General features: G+C 41.3%; 1 protein-coding gene across 1 annotated transcript; it reads left to right on the forward strand.

The window, feature by feature from the left end:
- Positions 1-11,040: 11,040 nt before the first annotated feature.
- LOC6618995 (serine/arginine repetitive matrix protein 2) lies at positions 11,041-13,407 on the forward strand. The gene has a single exon (XM_032726223.1). The coding sequence runs from the start codon at positions 11,291-11,293 to the stop codon at positions 13,301-13,303; it is 2,013 nt and encodes a 670-aa protein (XP_032582114.1). The 5' UTR covers positions 11,041-11,290; the 3' UTR covers positions 13,304-13,407.
- The last annotated feature ends 7,250 nt before the right edge of the window (positions 13,408-20,657 follow it).

Here is a 20,657-nt window from a genome sequence, read left to right on the forward strand (position 1 = left end):
TAAGCATCGAACATCAGATTTTTATGGGTTAGCTAGCTTGTGAACCCTCTAAACAACCTATGAACATATTTGCGCAACAATAGAATCCCTAAAATATCCACGCGAATGCCATGAACTGTGATTACCGATCGGAGTGAGCTTCTTGCCAAGACCAATTGCTCCAATCAGATCTTACAGGTCTCTCAAGCCTAAAGATCTTGGTACTGGCTTATCGGTTACCGATCTATGCTGACCCTATAACTCTGGGGCCCCTAAGAGGCGCCATTGAGGGCAGGTTTTATGTGATTTTTTACACACTTGAGAGTCGATGATGATCGCGAATTGCAAACGGTGGGCCGCAACCCCAAAACAAATGAAATGCGAACGAAAATTAAATTAAAACGCCGCTGCAAAATGGTGGAAATGGAAATTGGTTGGCGTGGAAAAAGGCAGCGATCGCATGCGAAAACAAAAGACGACAACGCTAACGACGATGACGACGACGTTGAGCGATCATCAGTGGCAACAGCCAGCCCAAGTATATAGAACCGATACATATGTACGGATATAGGCACTGAAACACAAGCTGTATGTAAAATATATTTATATTACCATTTTAAAAACAAAGTTGCCACGCACTACAGGTACACCATATATAGTTTATGAAATAAATATTCTTTCATATTCATTTGCAACATTTGTATCCTACTCATATTTTTTCAAGTGTAGCCCTTAACTGGAGCTCAAGTGTGGCAAAGTCTTTTCGCAGAGCTTCAGTAGTTCCCGCTGCCTTACTCCCAGACCCCTATCATCCCCTTCCCCTTAACCCTTGGCAGCCGAAACCCCCCGTCATCCCCCTTACCCTTCTGGCTTAACCCACGGCAGGCACCCTCCCTCTTTTGGATGATAACTCGTATGTAACAGGAGACATGCTCTACTGAACATGAGGTTCGATTAAATGTTAATGTTGGTTAACTTTGGGGTTTTCCTTTGGCTTGTTTTTATTGTTGTCCGTCCGTTCGTCTAACTAACTGACGGAATGGTAGTGTTGTTGTTGTTGCTGTTGCTGTTATTGTTGCTGCTAGTGCCTTTTGTGTGACTCGGCGACCGTGTATTTGTGCATCTATTTAACTACCGAACTTGTCTACGTTCACACATAAAAATCGCATACATATCGGCCTCAGTTACTTCTTTATTGTTGTATATTTTTCTCTCCAGAGTGTTTTTTTTAAATTTTTTTTTTGGGGTTTGCTGCTTGGTTGGCTGGCGCACTGAAACGTAATGGGCGACTCGACTTCTTGCGACTGAGATGCGTACTCTCACTAGTCACTAAGCAGCCAAAAACGCATGAGAAACACCTTGCACTCAGTGCACTGACCAAAATGTTGGTGGAAACATATTTTTATCACGAAATTAATTAGTAAAAATTCTTGAACATTTTAAACGACCTATCCTATGCGACACACTGGGGAAGATTAAACACAAAAATTCTATTAAAAGCTTAATTAAGCTATAACGTAATAAAGTAATAAAGCTTTTTTTGAAGTCCGTATATTCCTTTTTTTCCTTATTCCACCACCAGACTTTTGTGTACCGTTGTAAGTCTTTTTTTTTTTTTGAGTGTACTTTGTGCTCTCCCCTTCAAAGTTACCTCCCTTTTTCTCCGCCCACACATGCGCAAGCGCCTTCGACTGCGCTTTTGGCTTTGCGCAGGTGGTTCGATGTTGGTGTTGCGATGTAGCTGCTGCTGATGGGTTTTTATTTCTCGGCTTCTTGGTGTTTTTTTTTCTGATTTTTGAGAGGCTCATTTTGAACTCGGCAGCTATTGTTGTTTGCCTTTTGCACTTCACTTCACTTCAATTTTGCACCGCTTGGATGCTCCGCTCAGTTCAGTTCAACTTGGCTCAAAGCTCGGTTCAAGTTGGTCTATTCGTTTGTAGTTTTTCGGTTTGGGTTTTGGTTTTGGTTTTGGGGGGAGTCTGCGGGTCGTAAATTTCCGTAGGCCTCGTCTGGCTGTTGCCTATTAAAGTGCGATTTGTTTAATGATTTTCTACAACTCGCTGTATAAATTTCCCATTTGAAATTACATACGAAGATGTTTGGGGTTTTCTATTATTTTAGTTTCGCTGGCTTTTTTTTTTTTGACTTCTTTTTCTTTTTGGAAATGCTCATAGAAATTAAGTGTTTTATTATGCAAAAATCAGTCGGCCAATGCGCTGATTACGCTTATAGACCCCTTTGGCCCCGCATTACCCCCATTTTTTTGAATCCACTGGTTAACTGAGTCACGGCTTTGGCTTTTGTGCTTTTCTGAACTTTGTCCAAAGTCTGGCTCTTAATTTCCATTTTGGCTTCGGTTTGGCGTCGGTTTGGTTTTGTTCGGTTTAGTTGGTAATATTTAGTGGTTTTAATTAATGGAGTAGCTAGCTGCTCTTCATTTCCGTCTTACCGTTGGGCAATAAGGTGATTTGCATTGAGTTCGCCATGAGAAATTGGCATTGCGTTGTAATAGGGCTTACAATGATATTACGCATCGCTACCACGGCCGGTCCGGATTAAACGGCGTCTCGAAATTGTAAGCCAAATGTGAGAAAACATTTCGAAATATGTATTTTGGTTACAATACATTTGAATAACAAAAATCATATAGATCAATTTATTTATTTACCCTTAAATTGTTAATTTGAATTCATCTTGAAAACGTAACCGATCTCAAAGGCTTACCAATATATATAAACCTTGTAGGCAACCCGTTCAATCAGTCAATGCCCCCGAAATGAAGGCACCATCTTTACCACCCCGCACTTTCCCCTTAATACCACTCAGGTGAGGAGTTGTCCCAATTGCCGCTATTTACCACACACATTACACGATGCGAGCAAACCAAACAACGCCAATCTATATGGCCAACAGCAAACCGATGATGATGATATATAGCTCGGATATGGGTGGGTATATACGTACGTACGAGTATGTGTTGTTTGTGTATGGCGCTTGGCTCGAAGAAGTTGGCAATCAAAGAACCGAAGCAAACAAGAACAACACCATCGTCCAATGCTAATAATTCAAAATGCTGCACATGCGACGCCAAAAAGTAGGGGGTCGGTTCTATGTGGAATAAGGTGTATAAGAAAGTAAGGTGGCAACTTCTGATTTATGCGCAGAGGGCCCATAATGACTGAAAGCAATGGAGTATGCATTATATGGCCACAAAAACCAGAAAAGAACGGAGAGATGAAGGGGAGGTAGTTCGAACCCCCAGTTTCTTATAGGCCATACATCAAGGTGGGGACCTCCATACCATAACATACGAGTACCATAGCATACCATTCCATCCCACAGACTATACCATCACAGGTCCAATCCCAACCGAGTGCCGATTCGCGTGATAGAACAATGTAAAAATTATGAACGTGTAAAATATGGGCAAAAGTTGCCATACCCCATAAATATGCATGGGATTTATAGGAAGCTTTCGTAGGGAGTGAAGTGGATCGGAGTGGAGTCGAATCTATGACGGCGATGAGACTTCTACGAAAATAATTGATAAGCCAGCGAAGAAGAAAGGAAAAGAAAGAGATTACACATGGAGTATTTTTGATAACCAAAATGATTGATTGTTCATATTTCCAATAAAATAGATATATAGAAATTGATAATCCATATATGGTGGATGGCAATTTTAAGAGAGGATAATACTTCTTTTAAATTCTTTGGAATTCTACTTTCCACATTGCAGAAGTTATGCTCCATATTTACAGTGTAGTTATGGTCCCAACTGCAGCTATAGCTATATAGATTCCATTATGATTCAACTTAATAAGCTGCACGCCCGGGTGTTGATGTGGTTGAGTGGTTTGATTTAATGGTCCCCGCTTAGGGCTGCCGCAAAGATAGTCCACCGCGTCCAGAGTCTCGAGCCACATAAAACCACGCTACTGAAAGCTGGAAACTAAAGCCACGGCATCGTCTTCGGAGCGCCGGAAAGCAGACGAGTCATGCTGATGGATTGGAAATCAAGACTGAAGCCCGCGGATTCGGATTCGGTGGTAAAGCTGTGGGAAGAACGCTGGGAAAGAGGTTTTCCTCACACACACGCTGGTGCGCTGGTGGCCATGGCCACCATAATATAATGTTGGCACACAATTGCAGAAACACTGCCGGAACCACGAGGGTTACGACTTAGGGAAAGCTTAGGTCCCAACTGAATTTAGTTGATATTAAATCCGTTGACGGAGATTACATGCACGTAGCTTCCATGGAAACTTGGAGTTTAATTTTTGAATGAATTTCAATGTAAAGATTACGAAACATTTGGATTTAATTAATAAATAAATTAGTTTAGAACTTTATATTTTATGAAAAATAATAGCGATTCATATTTATATTTCCTAGTAACTCTTGTTACATTAGATACTTAATAGTTAATTGGATTAGTAAATGGCAAAACAGCTTTTCTCATTTAATTTCTATAACAGCCATAAATCGCGCAACCATAAACTTAATTTCATTTGTTGGCATCTTAAAACCATTTCCTGTCCCTTTGGAAATTCCCGCATTTCTTTTTGGCTCAAGAAATCGGGCTAAGCCGACTTCCAAACCTCTGAATTTCTAGAACAATGGATCATAGATCATATTTTAATGACTCTCGACTTCAACTCGATGTCGTTGTCGTTGTTCTTCCGTACAACGAACTTTCAATATGAATATTTTACACGAAAAAAAAGTCGCACATTTTCACCATTTTTGTGATGCGTTACCCATTTTTATATACGTCTTGAAATCTTCTTCCTATCCATCCATCCATCTATCTTTTCATATATCTATCTCAAGCGCTCCTACCTAGCCGTCTCTGTCGCACTTTTTTTATGTTTTTTAATAATTTTTTGTTGCTGTTATTATTTTGTTTTTGTCCCTCTTGCTGCTGTGTTGTTGTTTATTTGTTTTTTATGGCCCACAACGATGGCGGCATCGTCGACGACGGCGCGTCTTTTGATTGGTTCAAGTTGAGCGTTTTTAACGAGCTCTGATTTCTGCTGCCACCGAAAGATAGAGATAGAGGCTGGAAACAGAGGCTAAAACCCGAACTGGGGGTCTGAGACTTGGAACTTGGAACTGGGCGATTATCTCGCCAACGATCAGCGGCTGGCGGATCCGAAGTTCTGCTATATATCTGTACGACTTTTATATCATAATTCACCTATACGTTGACGCGTCGCAATTAGGGTTACGCCTGGGATAAACACTTGGATTTAAGAACATCAAACAGCATTTAAATAATACTTAAATTATAAGAACTAAAACCGAAAATCGTATGCTAATTATAATTAAATAATACTTAAATTATAAGAACTAAAACCGAAAATCGTATGCTAATTGATTGGCTTACTAAGACAAAACTCTATTTTTCTTGTGCGAAGCAAGTTAAAGTTGTATTATACAAAAATATTAAACAATTAGAGCAACATATTAAGAATTTTTAAGAATGCGTTGTAATATGATAATTTTCGTTAATTTTGTGACATTTAGGCGAGTTCTGACCCCTTTTGCTTTGCGTGTATGTTCATAGAGAGACTGCGTGGTTGGCTTTGGCGACGTGACTTCGATTCGCTGCCAAAGATTAGCGGAAGCTAACTGGGATTGGCCAAGAAGTGCATCTAAAAGCGGCCAGATGGATGTACATAGATGTCAGCTGAAGGACAGCAGTTCCTGGATACATCTGGCCAGCTGATCGACACTGGTAGATAACCGGGAACTCGGCTATAATGAAGATCTCCGCCTAGTCGGATCTTATAGATGGCCTGGGAAAGTTTTTCGCTTTTTTGCAGATCACGAGTGGCCACTTAGCCGGGTCATGACTTGGCCAAAAATAATGGAAATGGAAGTAAAAACCCAAACCCGAATTATGAAATACAGAAGCAGCTGCCGAATGACTTTATTGTGCCGATCCGATCCCATTCGATCCCATTCGATTCACATTTGAATGGCACCGATGGATCGATCAAGCGATCCTCCGTTCGATAGGCAATGCCCAACCCCTCGGGGAAGTTCCTAATTACATGACACAACCGCAGGTCAAGTTACCTGGTGTCCGTTCGCACCTGTAGCTCACCTGAATGCAAGGAGAAGAGGAAGAGGCAGCACACGACCCCAAGTGGCATTTTAATTGAAATGGTTTTACTGTCTCTCGTGTTTTTGTTTTCCTTTCCTTGGCCATCGAGGGGTATATTGTTTTTCAGCCTGTCTCTCACGGCCTTTATATAATCATATAAAAATATCTGAATACGAGTAAGTACGTTTTATAACATATATTATTATGTCTAGATTATATTTCAGCGTAAAATTTCCATGTTTAATGTCCTATAAAAGTAATAAAGGGCATTTATCAAGTAAACATTGCATATTCCAAAACAACATTAAATAACAGGGTATTTTGTAATCGCATCCGTTTGCAGCTCTCATCATTTTTAGGTTGTTCTTATTTTTAGACCGCGCTTGATTGATTTAGAGATCGGCACTGACCCGCACCAACAGGACATTCATTCCGTTAAAAAGGAAGGAAACAACCACCACCACCAGTGGCAGGCACCACATCATACTAGATGCAGCACCACCATCTAGTTTCCATCAGGGTTCCTGCGTTTTGGTATCTTAGTAGTGCTGCACCTGCCTGCCCGCTGGCCAAGAAGTCTTTGGTACGGGCCATCAACTGGCAAGTCGCATAATGGAATTCCGAGCGGCATGCGATCGACACTCACCTCACCCTCTTGTTCCCCCTTTGGAAGCCCACGAAGAACCCCCGCCCCTGAACATATATTTCCCTCAACCGGGTGCACCAGTGCGATCTTGTCCGTTGATCTTTTTGGTGCATTGGCTAAGTTAATTGGTTGTAAAACAATTTTTCGAATTAACATAAAAATGTTTCATCGGAAAAAATATTTATATGTGCATATATACTATACGTTGGTCTCTTTCCCCGGGTGCAATTAACATTGGGTCTTCGGTTGGAATCGGTTCGTTTGCGGTTCCGATTGCGCCCGCATATTAGCAGGAAACTATATGGAGGGTATCTTTTGGGTAGTGGGAGTTTTTGAGTACGTTCCGGGTTATTCGGAAATGTCTATTAATGTTTGATATATGATGAATGCCCAAATGCATGCAGAAACATCGTTTGACAAACAGGAAAGTCAATAAGCCAGCTTTTTTCATAAGGAAGAACTAAATTTTAACTATTGGAAAGTTTTTTCCAACATTTTACAACCGAACGTTATTACACTGAATAACAATTGAGTTATATAAACTAAATTCGAATGCAGATCTGTTCATTATTCGGGGCAGAACGAGTACAACGGAAGAGTCGCTCAACCGTTCATTCTACCAAAGTTCGTCATCGTCATTGCGAATGCTATCGTCATCGAAACTGCAATCGTCATTCATTGTCATTGGCAGCGCTATTGTGAGATGTGTGATATGCAATGTACCGCGACTGACGAACTGCGGATGGAACAAGAAAGCCAACACCGAATGCCCAACCAGCCAGACAATTGAATTGTTTCGGCTCTCCAGTTGACTCTCTTTTTACGTCCACCCCCTACCAAAAATCCCCTCTGAAAATGTCCCTCATTCCACCCCCACTAGTGGCACCCGCAAGACCATTCAACCATGAGCTGGCCACAAATGCAAATTGAATGAAATGGGAAATGGAAGTACAAGTGTGAGTCCGCGTATGGTGTGCACTCAGAGAAAACACAAGTGCAACAAAATTTCATCTACATTTGTCTATCAAGTAAATGTAAGAATTGGATCTTAAAATATATGTTAATCATTAGCAATATTATGTAAGAATGCAAACAAACTTTTTGATAGTTTGTTTTACAATTAAACATTGGCAATACGTTTTTTTTTTTTTAAGTGCACACGAGCGCAGGCTGCGCAGAGACCCGCGCAAATAAAGACAATGGGAAGGCGACTTTTATTGGTTCCATTCGATGATCAGAGCGCGGCTTCAAAGGCCGTCAGTTGTGGCGTACTTAGTGACACCATTAACGCCGCCAGTACACAGTTTGCCTCTGTTCCCCATAACCCCTTTGAACCGCCTCTCATTTTGTGGCGGTAGCTGCTGGGCTACCAACACATCCACATCCGGCGTGCGCGCATGCGCAGCCCGTCTGTTTGATTGATTTTGTTTCAATGCAAGGGTCGCCGCTTTGCTAGCCTTTCTCTCCGCTCGACTTCGAGTTTATTGTTGGGCCGCCTGAAATGTTGAATGTTTATTGCAATCGGTGTGAAATTTCACACCGCAATGCTTAAATGATTCCCGGTCGCAAGTCGCTTCCTCTTCTTTTTCCCGATTATTCAGTTTCTTCTTCTTTTTTTGGCCCGCAAACGGCAAACAAGGCGCAAATGGGCTTAAAATACAGAAGGTGGGCTCAAAAGACGGAGGTGGAAGTTATATAAGGAGTCCACCGAGCCATGGCCACAAATTAAAAACGGGAAAATACATATTTTTGTAATACAGTCAAAAATAAAAACAATTGACAAAAATTTAATTTTTTCTTATGCGCCCCAGATCAAAGTACTCATTGAGCAGAGTAGCTGAAGGTATAACATTCCATGATCCGCCTGGTTTTTGCCGAGTTATGATCTGCCATTTATGAGCTTTTGGGACTGGACATATTAACCTTGGATTAAGGTGACCCAAAACTGGCCTTGTAGCAATCATAACTTTCTTTATTGACTTCCGATTTCAAAGTGGCATACCTCTAAAAGTTTGTAATTGAAATTTCTAAAAATCTGTATTCAAATTTTTGATTTCGATTTTTTTAAATTTTTCAGCAATTTTTTTTTTTATAAAAAATATAAAAAAAATTGACCAAAAATTTTGTTTTCTGATATTGACACCAGATGAAAGTACTCATTGAGCAGAGCTGCGGAAGGTATAACATTCAATGATCCGACTGTTTTTATCCGATTTATCATATGCTGATTATGAGCTTTAGTGAAAAATTGCCTTTGAATTAGAGTGACCTGAAACTGGACTTGTAGCAATCATAACTTTCTTTATTGACTTCCGATTTCAAAGTGGCATACCTCTAAAAGTTTTGAATTGAATTAGCTAGAAATCTGTATTTACACTTTTGATTTTGGTTTTTTAAAATTTTTTAGTAATTTTTTTCGTGCTATCCCCAAAAAAAAAAATTTTTTTTAAATTGACCAAAAATTTAGTTTCCTGACATTGACACCAAATGAAAGTACTCGTCGAGCAGAGCTGCGGAAAGTATAACATTCCAGGATCCGATATTATTTGGTCGAGTTATGATACGTTTAAGATGGGCTTCGACTGACAAATTGGCTTTGGATTAGGGTGAACCGAAACTGGCATTTTAACACATATATCTTTTGTTAGTGATACTGAGTGGCATAAGTCTTAAAATCTTTAATTTAATTATTTTTATAATAACTATAATGTCAAAAACAAACCAAAAATTAAACGAAAATTGTGTAATTAGATAATGATATTAAATAAGAGATCTTGTTGGACTGAGCTGTGAAAGGTGAAATACTCAATCATTACACTTTTAATTACCCAAGTAATGCTGCGCAAAACAAATTATGATGACATTAAGAAATAAATTGGTCCTTTTCTAAGGAGTATTTACTTGTTTCAATGGGCTTTAATATACATAGGACTTACACCGAAACTCTAAATTCAACACATTAGTGCAACAAGTGTGCACTAATATATGACCCCGTTTTTCCCTCCACAAAGTTGGCCATTCGATAGGTTCCTGGGCTGCCTGTAATTGCAAGCCCTTCAAGTGGCGAGACCCCCTTTTCCCTGACGCGCCTGGAAATGCAACTGAAACTGCAACAATTGGCGTCACGCTTGGCTGGACTATTGCATACGACCAGAATAAAGAGGGAGAGAGAGAGCGAATGAGAGAACAGGACAGAGAACGCAGAAGCTAGAACTGGGAACTCGGAATAGGAACCCTATATAAACCATATGTACATACATGTATGTATGTATGCGATGCTATGGCATAGGGCTGATTGAAAGATTATTTTGCACTGATAACGCTAAAAACGTGTGGATGGATGGCCCAACCACCAACTTGCAACTTCCAACAACCACCGAGCGCAGCAAACAAACAAACAAACAACAAAAGTCAAATAGAGCGAGGCAAGAGCGGCACAAAAATTGCTGTTCAAAAATTGTTGCGCTTTGGGTTTGCGTGTTTACAATTTTTGCATTCATTGTCCGCTGCTGCTGATGTCTGCGGTGGTCGTCATCGTCATCAATTCGCAATGCATTTCCCACAGACCAGCGACCATCATCATTAATAATATTGAAAAGCCCTAATTACGGTTAAGTGGCCCAAACGAGGCAAAAAAAAAAATAAAAAAAGAAATGAGACACAAGAGAAGGAGGACCGACAGGGGGGCTCCGTATTGAACTTTGCAAAGGGTTCGGTTCCGTTCGGTTCGGTTCAGTTTGGTTCAGTTTTGGGTTTCCAAACTCCCCTTGGCGTTACTGAAGCGAATCATCATCATCAGAACTGTGTGTCCCGCTCATTGCGTAAATCATTTTTCCCACCCCTAAGCCAAGTGAGGACGACTCACCTGCCCAAGGTGCACTAAAACTTGCAGGTGCATCAACCTTCATTCCTGACCTACGACGACCCTCGATGGTTCGCTCTCGTCTTAATGAAATCATTTATAATTTTTCTTCCTACCCTGTGTGATGTCTTGCGGTTGGGTTCGCTGGTTTTCTTCCTGGCCCTTCGGTATTTTTTCTCTTGTACCTCTCTTCCCCGTTGAGTTTGTGTTTTCCTCCTGACGCTTGATTGCTCATTTCGAGGCCCATTGATAGGGGATAGTTTCAGTCTTAGCACGTGGCTACTGGTGGATCACCTGCTTACAGCGAGTTCAGCTGCCCAAGGATCCGCCTAATGCTTGATCAAAAGTAAGAAACACGGAGCCACCTCAGCAGGCATGGCAATTTCAAGCACTTAGGCGCCTGGTAATACTTTGTTAAATATACTTTTTAAATGCTTTTTAGCATAACTGGGTAATCTTTCAGTAAACGCAAGCATTTTCATTTTTACAGTACACTTCAAAACCTACGGGCATTCGATTGACAGATAAAAAAAATTGAAAACAAAATTAGAAAACACACAAACCATACACATCATATTATATAGTTTTAGTAAACCAGAACAAGCTCCTTTCGGCCCACGTTTAAATTAATTGTTTTCGTTGCTATTACTGGAAGACCATCTCTATCCCCACAAATCCATTTCCCGAAGGAATGCATCAGAGTATATGGAGCGCGCCGCAGGTAGGTGGTTCTGGTGGCGCTTTGAAGGCCTTGGCCAGGAATGTTGCCAATCATCTGAAGCTGAACCGCAGCAATATGAAACGAGTGGTGGCCCAGGTGGTCGCAGAGCACCATACCCTCGGGGAGGTGGCCGACTACAAGGGTCACATGTACTTTGCCAAGCCGGATCGCTTGAATTTTCACGAGCTGATTGCCCAGTCCAAGGAGGCTTTCGATGATCTGTTGCTCCACGAACCGCGATCTGCGAAAAAGCAAGCAATCACGAAACGTTCGAAGTATCCGACCAATCCTAACGTTAAACTACAGATGACAGTATCACCACCGCAATTAGAAAAACCACAAAAGAAGCAATCAACTATTAAAAAGCCCGGTCTTCCAAAAAAACATTCAAGGCCAAAAATTGGAAGTCGGAAGAAAAGTTCCACCACCATTTTTCAGCTGGCGGATGCAGGTCGTCGTAGTCTAAATGGTGTAATCATTGACGAAACTCATTTGCCGCTCGATGGTGAGCAAAGGGAGATCCTTTTGCATGTGCCCCCGTCGCTAGTCAAGCGGTCCCGAAGGCGTCTCCGATCTGCCCAGACCAAGGATACATCGGAGAAATGCCCACCGCAGAAACCGGACAAGGATCCCGATCAGAAGAAGACAGGACCACAGAAGGATGGCGAGAAAATCACCGAGGAGAAGATTCTTCAAGTTCAAAAGCGTCAACCCGAGAAGAAACGCAGCGAAGAACCGAAGCCAGTAACGAAAATGCACGAAAACCACCAGAAAGAGCTGATTCGGTCACCTTCTCGCCCCCGATCGGGGTCCCCTTCGGTTCCTCAGGCCCGACGGTCTCCTTCACCAGTTCGTTCACAAAAAGTGACATCTGTTCGGAAAGCGAGCAAAGCACTTCGCTCACCACCCCACAAGACAATAAATGTCAAGAATCATGCCTTGAATCAACGCATTAAGGCGGGAGACACCAAAATGGCAATTTCCAAGCCTGCGGAAAAAAAGAAATCGAGATCGATGCTAAGAACAGTCAAGAAAAAAACATTGCCGCAAAGAAGCTACGACAAGCCGTGGATACTGAAACGCTCTCAAAAAAGACGCTTGTCGGCGGGAGGATCTCAATTAAAGAAAAATCTACAGCGACCGATGAATAGCGATGTCAAGAGAAAGGAAAAGTCCGGTAAGGGAGGGAAAATCCAGCATTCAGCGAGAAGCACCAAGGTGGAGCAAACAAAAATCTCTGCCCAGATTAAACCCACATCACATGTTGGACGCCAAATGCAAAGGGTAAACTTCCCGTGGTATACTCCATATCAATTCCAAGGTGCCGCCGGAGCAACCCAAATACCAAATGCCGGGGTCGCCATACCGCCGTGCCAATTGCTAAAAGAAAAAAGCCGCAAACTCACTCAAAGACTATCGGTAACCCAACCAATTTCCCAAATGAAACGACCCAATATCACCAGTCGCCAAAGGCACAATCTCCGTATGCGGGAGCGTTTGATAAGAGATTTGCAACGCGAAGAGGACATCGATGATCCACTAAGCAATGGATCGGGGGTTCTTCGCCGAGCCCGCGGTGGAATGCAACCATCTCAGCAAATTAAGGAACCTGAGCAACCGAAAAAGGAGCAGGATCATCGTTCTGTGGAGCGCGTGAGCTCGCGAATCAAGCGTTTGCCAAAGGGAAGACGCTATCGCCAGCCCATCGCCACCAGCGAGCGGATCATGATCCCGCCACCGAAGGTGAATAATAATAATAACAATAATAACAAATCGATGTCTCCAAGTCGCCCCAACTTCATTCCACGAGTCCGTCGAAGATTCCGATCCGTTCTGGTGGACAGCAGTCTGGGAAGTATCGCCTTAATGGGTCAGCCGGTGCAATCAAAGCAAACACTAACTCCCGCAAAACGTCACCTTACCATTGCTTTTATGAACAAGAGATCAGAACGAACCAATGCAGCCGTTCAGCCCTGGAAGTAGAACTCCTATACTCCTATTCAGCAAAAACATATTCTTTGGCACCCCACCTTTTCAACGATGCTGTATTATCTATTGATACTGTTCATTTGTCGGAGCTAATAAATTATCAAGTTGGAATGCCAATTAAATGGCGTCGTTTCCATGTTGAGTATGCTTTATAAACACGTAGTTTTTATTATTTTGAAACATGGGACCTCCGTCACATGTTGCAACACAGGTGGGTTTTTTCCTGATTAAATCTATTCTAAATGAAAGGGATTGAAGATCTAGCGACGAGGTCAGGAATCAAAACCCAAAGGCTGAGCGCTTAACCCCGTGTCAAATGTCTTTCACTCGTATTCCAATATCCTTGCCTTTAACCCACATCTTCCATCCCATCCTCCTTGAATTATAGCAATTTTTTCATGCATGCAACAAGACAACAGCGCCAAATGCCATGGGGGGTCAAAAGTCAGGCAGTCGATGAGCTCAACAGAAAACTGACAACAGCGAAACACAACAAAGTACGTATATAACGAATAAAAAAGGAAGAAATAATACGAATAAAGACTGAGAAGCAACAACAAGACCATAATTTAAGTCTCTAAAGTTTTGCGCCTTTTGTTCGCCCGGCACAAAAGTTATTGAAAATCGCGCAAGGGTTGAGTCGAAAGGGTTCGAAATTGAAAAAGAAAGCGAATGTCAGGTGGTTGAAAGTTGGAGGTTTTTTGGGTTGGGTGGCTCATTGGTCGTTGGTGTGGGTGATTTAGTGTTAAATAAAAACTTTTAAATTGCCATTTGATCGTTTGTTTAGCGACAATAATGTCGTCGTTGCCAGTCTTGTTCGCTTTTCGCTTCCATTGAATGGAACCTGGGTCCTGTGACAGGTTTATAGGTCGCTTCCTTCGCGATATTTGTGCGAGTATTCCTTTAAAAAAGGGTGAGGACTTCTGCTCGAGGTGGGCCACAAGGCAAAGGACCTCGGTGAGGGCGTCGTGACAATGACATTGTTTCGCTGACAGTTGTAGCAAATTTATTGAGAAGGTGTTCCCTGGCATTTGTTTCCCTTCGTTTCGGTACGTTACGTTGCTATACTTTTTTTTTGTACTTTTCGTTAGCTGTGTCTTCGGGAATTGTCAAAAATTTATTGATATGTTGAAATTGCTTCTTGGCCTGCCATAAAAACTTTGACAGCTCCATTTTTTCTTTACCATACCATTGGTACGCTCATTGTAGTAAATTTGACAGCAATTGTTTTGTTTGACAGTTTGTCGTCTCTGGCAAAATGATGATGTCAATATGCAAAGCAGTTTTGCGGAATTGCGAGGGTGATGCCAAAATACCCAATCGAGGGTTCTCAGCTAGAATGAATGCATGTATAAACGACTGAATGAATGGGTTATTGGCGAGTTGACAGCAGACGTTGACAGCTTGCAGAATTTTTTTTGCTTGAAAAGAGATTTCTTTGTCATTGAGTTATTGATTGCAGTAGCTTTGGATAAGAAAGAAAAAAGTACTTCTTACAATTGAACTTTAAACCATTGCCATTGAACTCTGCCTGACCAAGGCTATCCGCAATTTGCGTTTCAATTCGAAATTCAAGCACCAAAGCCACCATTTTCCCCACCATTTCCACTATATTTATGTACGAGCAAAGCAAACACAATCGCCAGAGTGGGAGAGAAATATTTTTTATGAGACTGTTTCGTTTTTCGCTTAATCACACTAGAAAATCTCTAGAAATGGTAGAAGGAAGATGGGTTAAGAAAAAACAAAAAAAAAAAACGAGGCGAGCGTTCAACTTGAAAATATGCCAAAAGACAATTGGTTGTCGGGTGGTTTGGTTGTTTGCCTGTTCGGAACGCTAAGGGCACGGCCCAGTCACCAGTCAGTTTTCAGACTTCAGGCCCCGGAGATTCGAAGACTCTTCTTCCGACTCCGGTCTAAGTCGCAGTCTTAAGTTTTCTTCAATGTTAAGCGAAGCGTGAATAGTATTAGAGAGCCCAAAGTGGAGGCTTCTTCGTCAGAGGGATAAAGGGTGGGCAGGCATTTATTAATAATTACCACACCGACTGGGAAAGAGCGAGATAGATCGAGAGAACATAGTTGGAAAATTTATTTGTTATTTATCTTTTTGGCATTATGCATGAATGGCAATAAAAAAATACACACACACTCACACATACCGAGGGGTATAGTATATAGCTTTATTCTTGCTGCTGGCATAAATAGTTAACCAGAAATATGCGGCAGCAGATCATAAAAAATTATAACAATCCATTCGCTTGTAACTCTCCAGTTCTCAGGTGTACCATCGCTGCTCTCTGGGAGTTCAGTCAATAGATTTAGATCACTTTCTGCAGGGGAACACGAGGCGAAGATGGGACACAGTCCCGGCACAAAGAGCCATAAAAGTAATGAGCTGGGCACGACGGCGATGGCGATGGCGACAATCATGATGTAGATGATGAACAGCAAGAAGTCTTAACTAGGCAGAGGATACCGGGCAGTGCGTACCATTAAAATACGGCTCATCAACTTTATAATTTAGAATGCGAACTCGCCCACATAAATATATCCAATTAAAGATATTTAAATACTTGATTTTAAGCTTTGCCCATGAATCAGTCGAAATCCCCTAATCAACAGAAAAAAGTATTTATTATGATACGCACTTTACATGCAATCACAATTCAAGAACATTTCATTATGATTTTGATAATGATGATGTGACGTATGCTAATCTTATTAACTTTCGCAACTGTACTAACCACATGTCAGATGCGAAGAAAATAAAATAACAACCTTCATGCTTGTATTTTTTCTTTTGGTTGAGCTTCCACTTATTTGCGGCTGAGGAATTCCTTATCGCAGGGCAAACAATGAAATAATTTCTATGATTCCTAATGTGAAGTGTTATTATTGTTAAGGCATTTGCTCTATTTACTTATTTGTTCGGGGGGACAACTTCCCCTTAAAAAGGCCCAAAAAAAAAAAAAGAAAAAACAAAATCACAAGTTATTCTAGGAAAATTGGCCTCATGGCTTTGGCATGCTGCGGTTAGCTGATGAAACCTAAGCTGAAGCTGAAATCCACGACATAAAAAAAAAACTAAATGCCCAGGAAGGCAATGAGTTTTCGGTTCTATATCTTATCGCTCTTACCGGAGACACATGCATACAGAGACCAAATAAACCGAATGCCGAACACCCCCGCAATTCACGCAAGCCGGGTCTGATAAGTCGAAAACACAAATGAATCTATGGCTTATCAGTACCAGAGTCCGGAAAATGTGTACCTTCTACCATCCTCTACACACCTCCCTCCCTTTGAAACAGGGTGTGTACATTGTCAGGGATCGCATTGTTCAGTGTGGAACTATTTCATATTTGCATAAGAACAACAGGTGCCAGCGAAGCAGCAGCGTCAGCATCTCGAAACTGAAAGATGACAGACGTTGCGCAATGATCATGAGATCTGGAAAGTGGACCAAGTAATATCGTAAATTACGTTGGAAATGTTAAAATTAATAGATACTTAGTATCCATTCTGCACAACAATTGTATAAATAACGGTGTAACTGAACCTTTTTACACGTTTTCCAATCAGAATTAAATTTATTACACATTAAACATTCCATAAGCTTTTACATTGCCATCCATCCACATTGCGTTCAGTTACGGTCCTCTTGATTAACACAATTTTCCCATGGAAAAAACCCAACCAATCGCACTAATCACACAATCTTCAACCGATTTCAACAACACCAAAACCCAAAACGAAAAAATCTCATCAAAAGTTTTATAAGTTTTATAAGGAAATACGCACAAGTGCCTCTCTCCAGAGTCCCCGCACTTCCCCATGGGCCGTTGCATTCGAGAAATTTCAATAATTGCGGCTCATTAAAAGTGCCCGGATAATGGGAGCCCGCCGCAAAGTACACACCACATACTCTCGGAAAACACTTCAGCCCACCTAACACTTCCGATTATGAAATTTGTTCATTTGACAAAATGCCATAAGCGAGTCAGTCAGCTGTCGTTGGGTGTTCGTCTGCTGTTCGTCTGCTGTTCGTCCGTAGTTCGACAGACAACGGTAATCACAACATGGAAATATCTATAATGTAATTACAATTACGACCAGATCGAGGTGACTGTCGGTAGTTGTTGAAGAGAATCAAGTAAAACGCTAAAGCGATCACAGAGAAAAAGGCAACCAACCAACCAACCAACCAGCGAAGACGACAACGACAGCGACTAAGACTCATTAAAACAATTTTAAAAAATAATACAAAATAATTACAATAAATTATGATTACGCTTGACAGTGACAGTGGACGCGGACTCCATGGATGGTGGTTTTTGGTGTCTCAGTGGAGAGTAGAGAGTACTGAGTTCCGAATACCGAGTACCAAGCACCTAGTGCCGATTACCGCCACAGGTGCAACCGAGAGACGGCGTCATCGACTGGTGACGATGAACAGACAACCGCCGAAGAAGCCCTGAAGACCAGAAGACCAAAGACGATGACGACGACACCCAAGAATCACTCAACTGTGGCCAAAAAGTTCGTTGTTCATTTGCGCTCGACTCCCGGCTTCATTATGCTGGGTAAGCGGAATAGTTAAAAACGGGTATATCAGGCCAAGCCGGAGTGTATTGAAGTTAGTCTATTAAATAACATTAAAATAGGGCAAAGGGAGTTGCCAGAAAAAATTTTAAGCTGTTAATATATATAAATAAAGTTAAGAATGCAAGCAATTTGTGCATGTGAAACTAATGGAGTGGAGCTATAGAAAATAAAGTATTTCCTTTTGCCCAGGGTAGGCGTACGTCGAGTTTTCCAGTCTTGAGACCCATTGCCTGCCCTGATGGTTTCTGCCATTGCTTTCCGTGTGCACTTCACCTCTTCGCTTTAATTCAATTCAATTTGGCCACAGAAATAATTACAAGCTGTCCAGGTTAACGCGCAGCGTGTGAGCGTCGCAAAGTGGCGCCGCCCAGCGCTGATGACATGTACTACCCGTTCCAAGGGCAACTATATGTATATAGTCATCCCGGTTTTTCACATCTTAGAGGAGTTCTCCAGGGAGTTTAGTAGACTACGGGGGCGCCCCGAGGAAGGGGGGATTTATCAAAAGGCCATTAAAATCAAATTGAGGAGCAGACAAGCGACAAACAAGTCCAAATAAATGAAGAGATGGAGATGTCGAATGTGATGGACTGATGGAATGATGGACATGTGTATTGGGCCCATACATCTGACGAACTCGATGCTCTGTCAAATGCATTTCTGGCGACATAAAAATCTCCTCGAATCGTTAAAAATGCATCATCATCAATTTTTGATGCATATTTAATGTAACGAGAGGCTCGCGAGTATCTTTGTATCTCTTCGATGGCATCTGTGCACTGAGCAGGAAATGTGACTGCTTTTGTAGTACTAAAATCATAAAATTTAAAATCAATTTGTTTAAATCAAATATTTTCGTATATTTCGATTGTAAAATATCAATTTATTCAGTTTTTACTTTAAATAAATTTGTTATAAAATAATTTTATCTATATCTAAAATGAAAACAAATAACATTTTTTAGTGTAACTGTGCGCTCCTCCAACATTAACTGCAAAGTGCGGCATAAAAATTGATTTACTCTCAACGCTGCGTCGGCACACGAAAAGCGAGCATACCGAATGGCTTCGATTTTGGGGCCATATCGAAGACATTATAGCTCAATTAGAGGCGTTAAGTCCCTGACCAGTAAGTGACGATGACGATGCCCCATCCCCGGATCCCCGGATATCCTAGGCAACAAGATTCCAATGATCCTGCCACTCCTTTGTCGGCATTTAAATTTCAAGGTATGTACCTGTTTGGCAGGTTGTCGGTTAACCTCAGGTCTGGTAATCTATTGAGCCTATTATTGTGTGCTTACAATGCCCCTAAATGCGACCACAACAAGTAAACGCGAAATTTCACAGGCAAACACAAATATCCGCTTCCCGGAATCCTCAGATCCTTGGGTGTTTTATTATTATGCGGTCGGTGAAAGTTCTTAGGGAATCTGTATCATATCAGAAAAATAAACTAAGCACACACTTCGATGGAAGTCCATGTGATGTGGAATCCGGCTAGTTCCATATATTTGCCTGCGAAACACTTGGCTGCTTTCCGGTGGTCTGGTCGCTCCCCCAAAAATACAAAAAAAAAACAAAAAAAAAAAAAACTGAAAGAACCGAAAACCCAAAATTAAAGTCAAGTCAGACCAACTTTCATAAATTAGTCATTGAACCCGGCAAATGGGCAGTCACAATGGCGGCGTGAAATATATAAAATCATAATAGTAATAAGCTAAATGCGAGCATAACAACAAAGAAGGGGCTCAGCTAATTTTGTTACAGTGTGAATCTAGCGCCAAAAGCCCACTAAAACAATATATGGTATCCGCATCAAGCTGGGTCTACGCTTTAATAACTTTCAGATCTTTTGGGTTCGCTACATCACTTTTGGGAGAGTACATCGGCTGACGAAGTTAGTTAAAAAAAAAAATAATATTTTAGGCAGGTTTACCGAGGAATACATTTTGTAATCGAACTCAATTCATATTTCATAATTTCATAATTTATGTATTTTTTTCTTCCCTAACAAAACTCAGTTTAAGTGCACATTCTTGGCGTTAGAATAATAATTACGTTACCATTACACATCTTTCATCTTAAGACCTAAACCTCTTACCCTATCCTACACCCCCCATTCCTGACTTTCCTCCACCATTTGCCATGGGCATTCCCCTACAAACTCTTGAGATTCCCGAAACGCTCTTGGCTCACCTTCGAATGCCCAGTCAACTGGGCCAAAAAGCCACCCAACGGCAAATGGCCCAACCGAAAAATATTTAATTTATGCAAAAAAAAAAAAAAAAAACGACTAAAACCTGGATATGGATATGGATGTGGGATTATGTGTGGCGTAGGTACTACGTGTATTCAAGGGAAACTTGACTTTTGCTGCGGGCGGAGGCCGAGGCATTTCCATTTCCCAGGGGCTACGCTAATTAGCCAAATACAAGAACCCAAAAAAATAAAAAATGCATAACTAACAATGAGCATAAAATTTGAAAAATGTTTTCATTTCTTTCCCATTTTCTATGTTCTTTTTTTTTGGTTGAGATATATATATATTTTTTTTTTTTGTTAACTCATATTAGAGGCATTCGTCCAGAAAACGAAATTCAAAAATGGCGCACACTCGAAAAAAGAGCAGGTGGAATTTGAGCAGCCACCGATAAGAAAACTTGAACTCGGAGACGCTTGGCTGACCGACTGACTAACTGGCAAACTGACTTAATGACTAACTGGCGAACTGACAAGCCGAC

This window comes from Drosophila sechellia, chromosome X, assembly GCF_004382195.2.
Source record: "Drosophila sechellia strain sech25 chromosome X, ASM438219v1, whole genome shotgun sequence".
Taxonomy (NCBI): Eukaryota; Metazoa; Arthropoda; class Insecta; order Diptera; family Drosophilidae; genus Drosophila; species Drosophila sechellia.

Coding starts and splice junctions, on each gene's coding strand:
- LOC6618995 (XM_032726223.1), top strand. CDS start 11,291: ATGCATCAGAGTATATGGAGCGCGCCGCAGGTAGGTGGTTCTGGTGGC.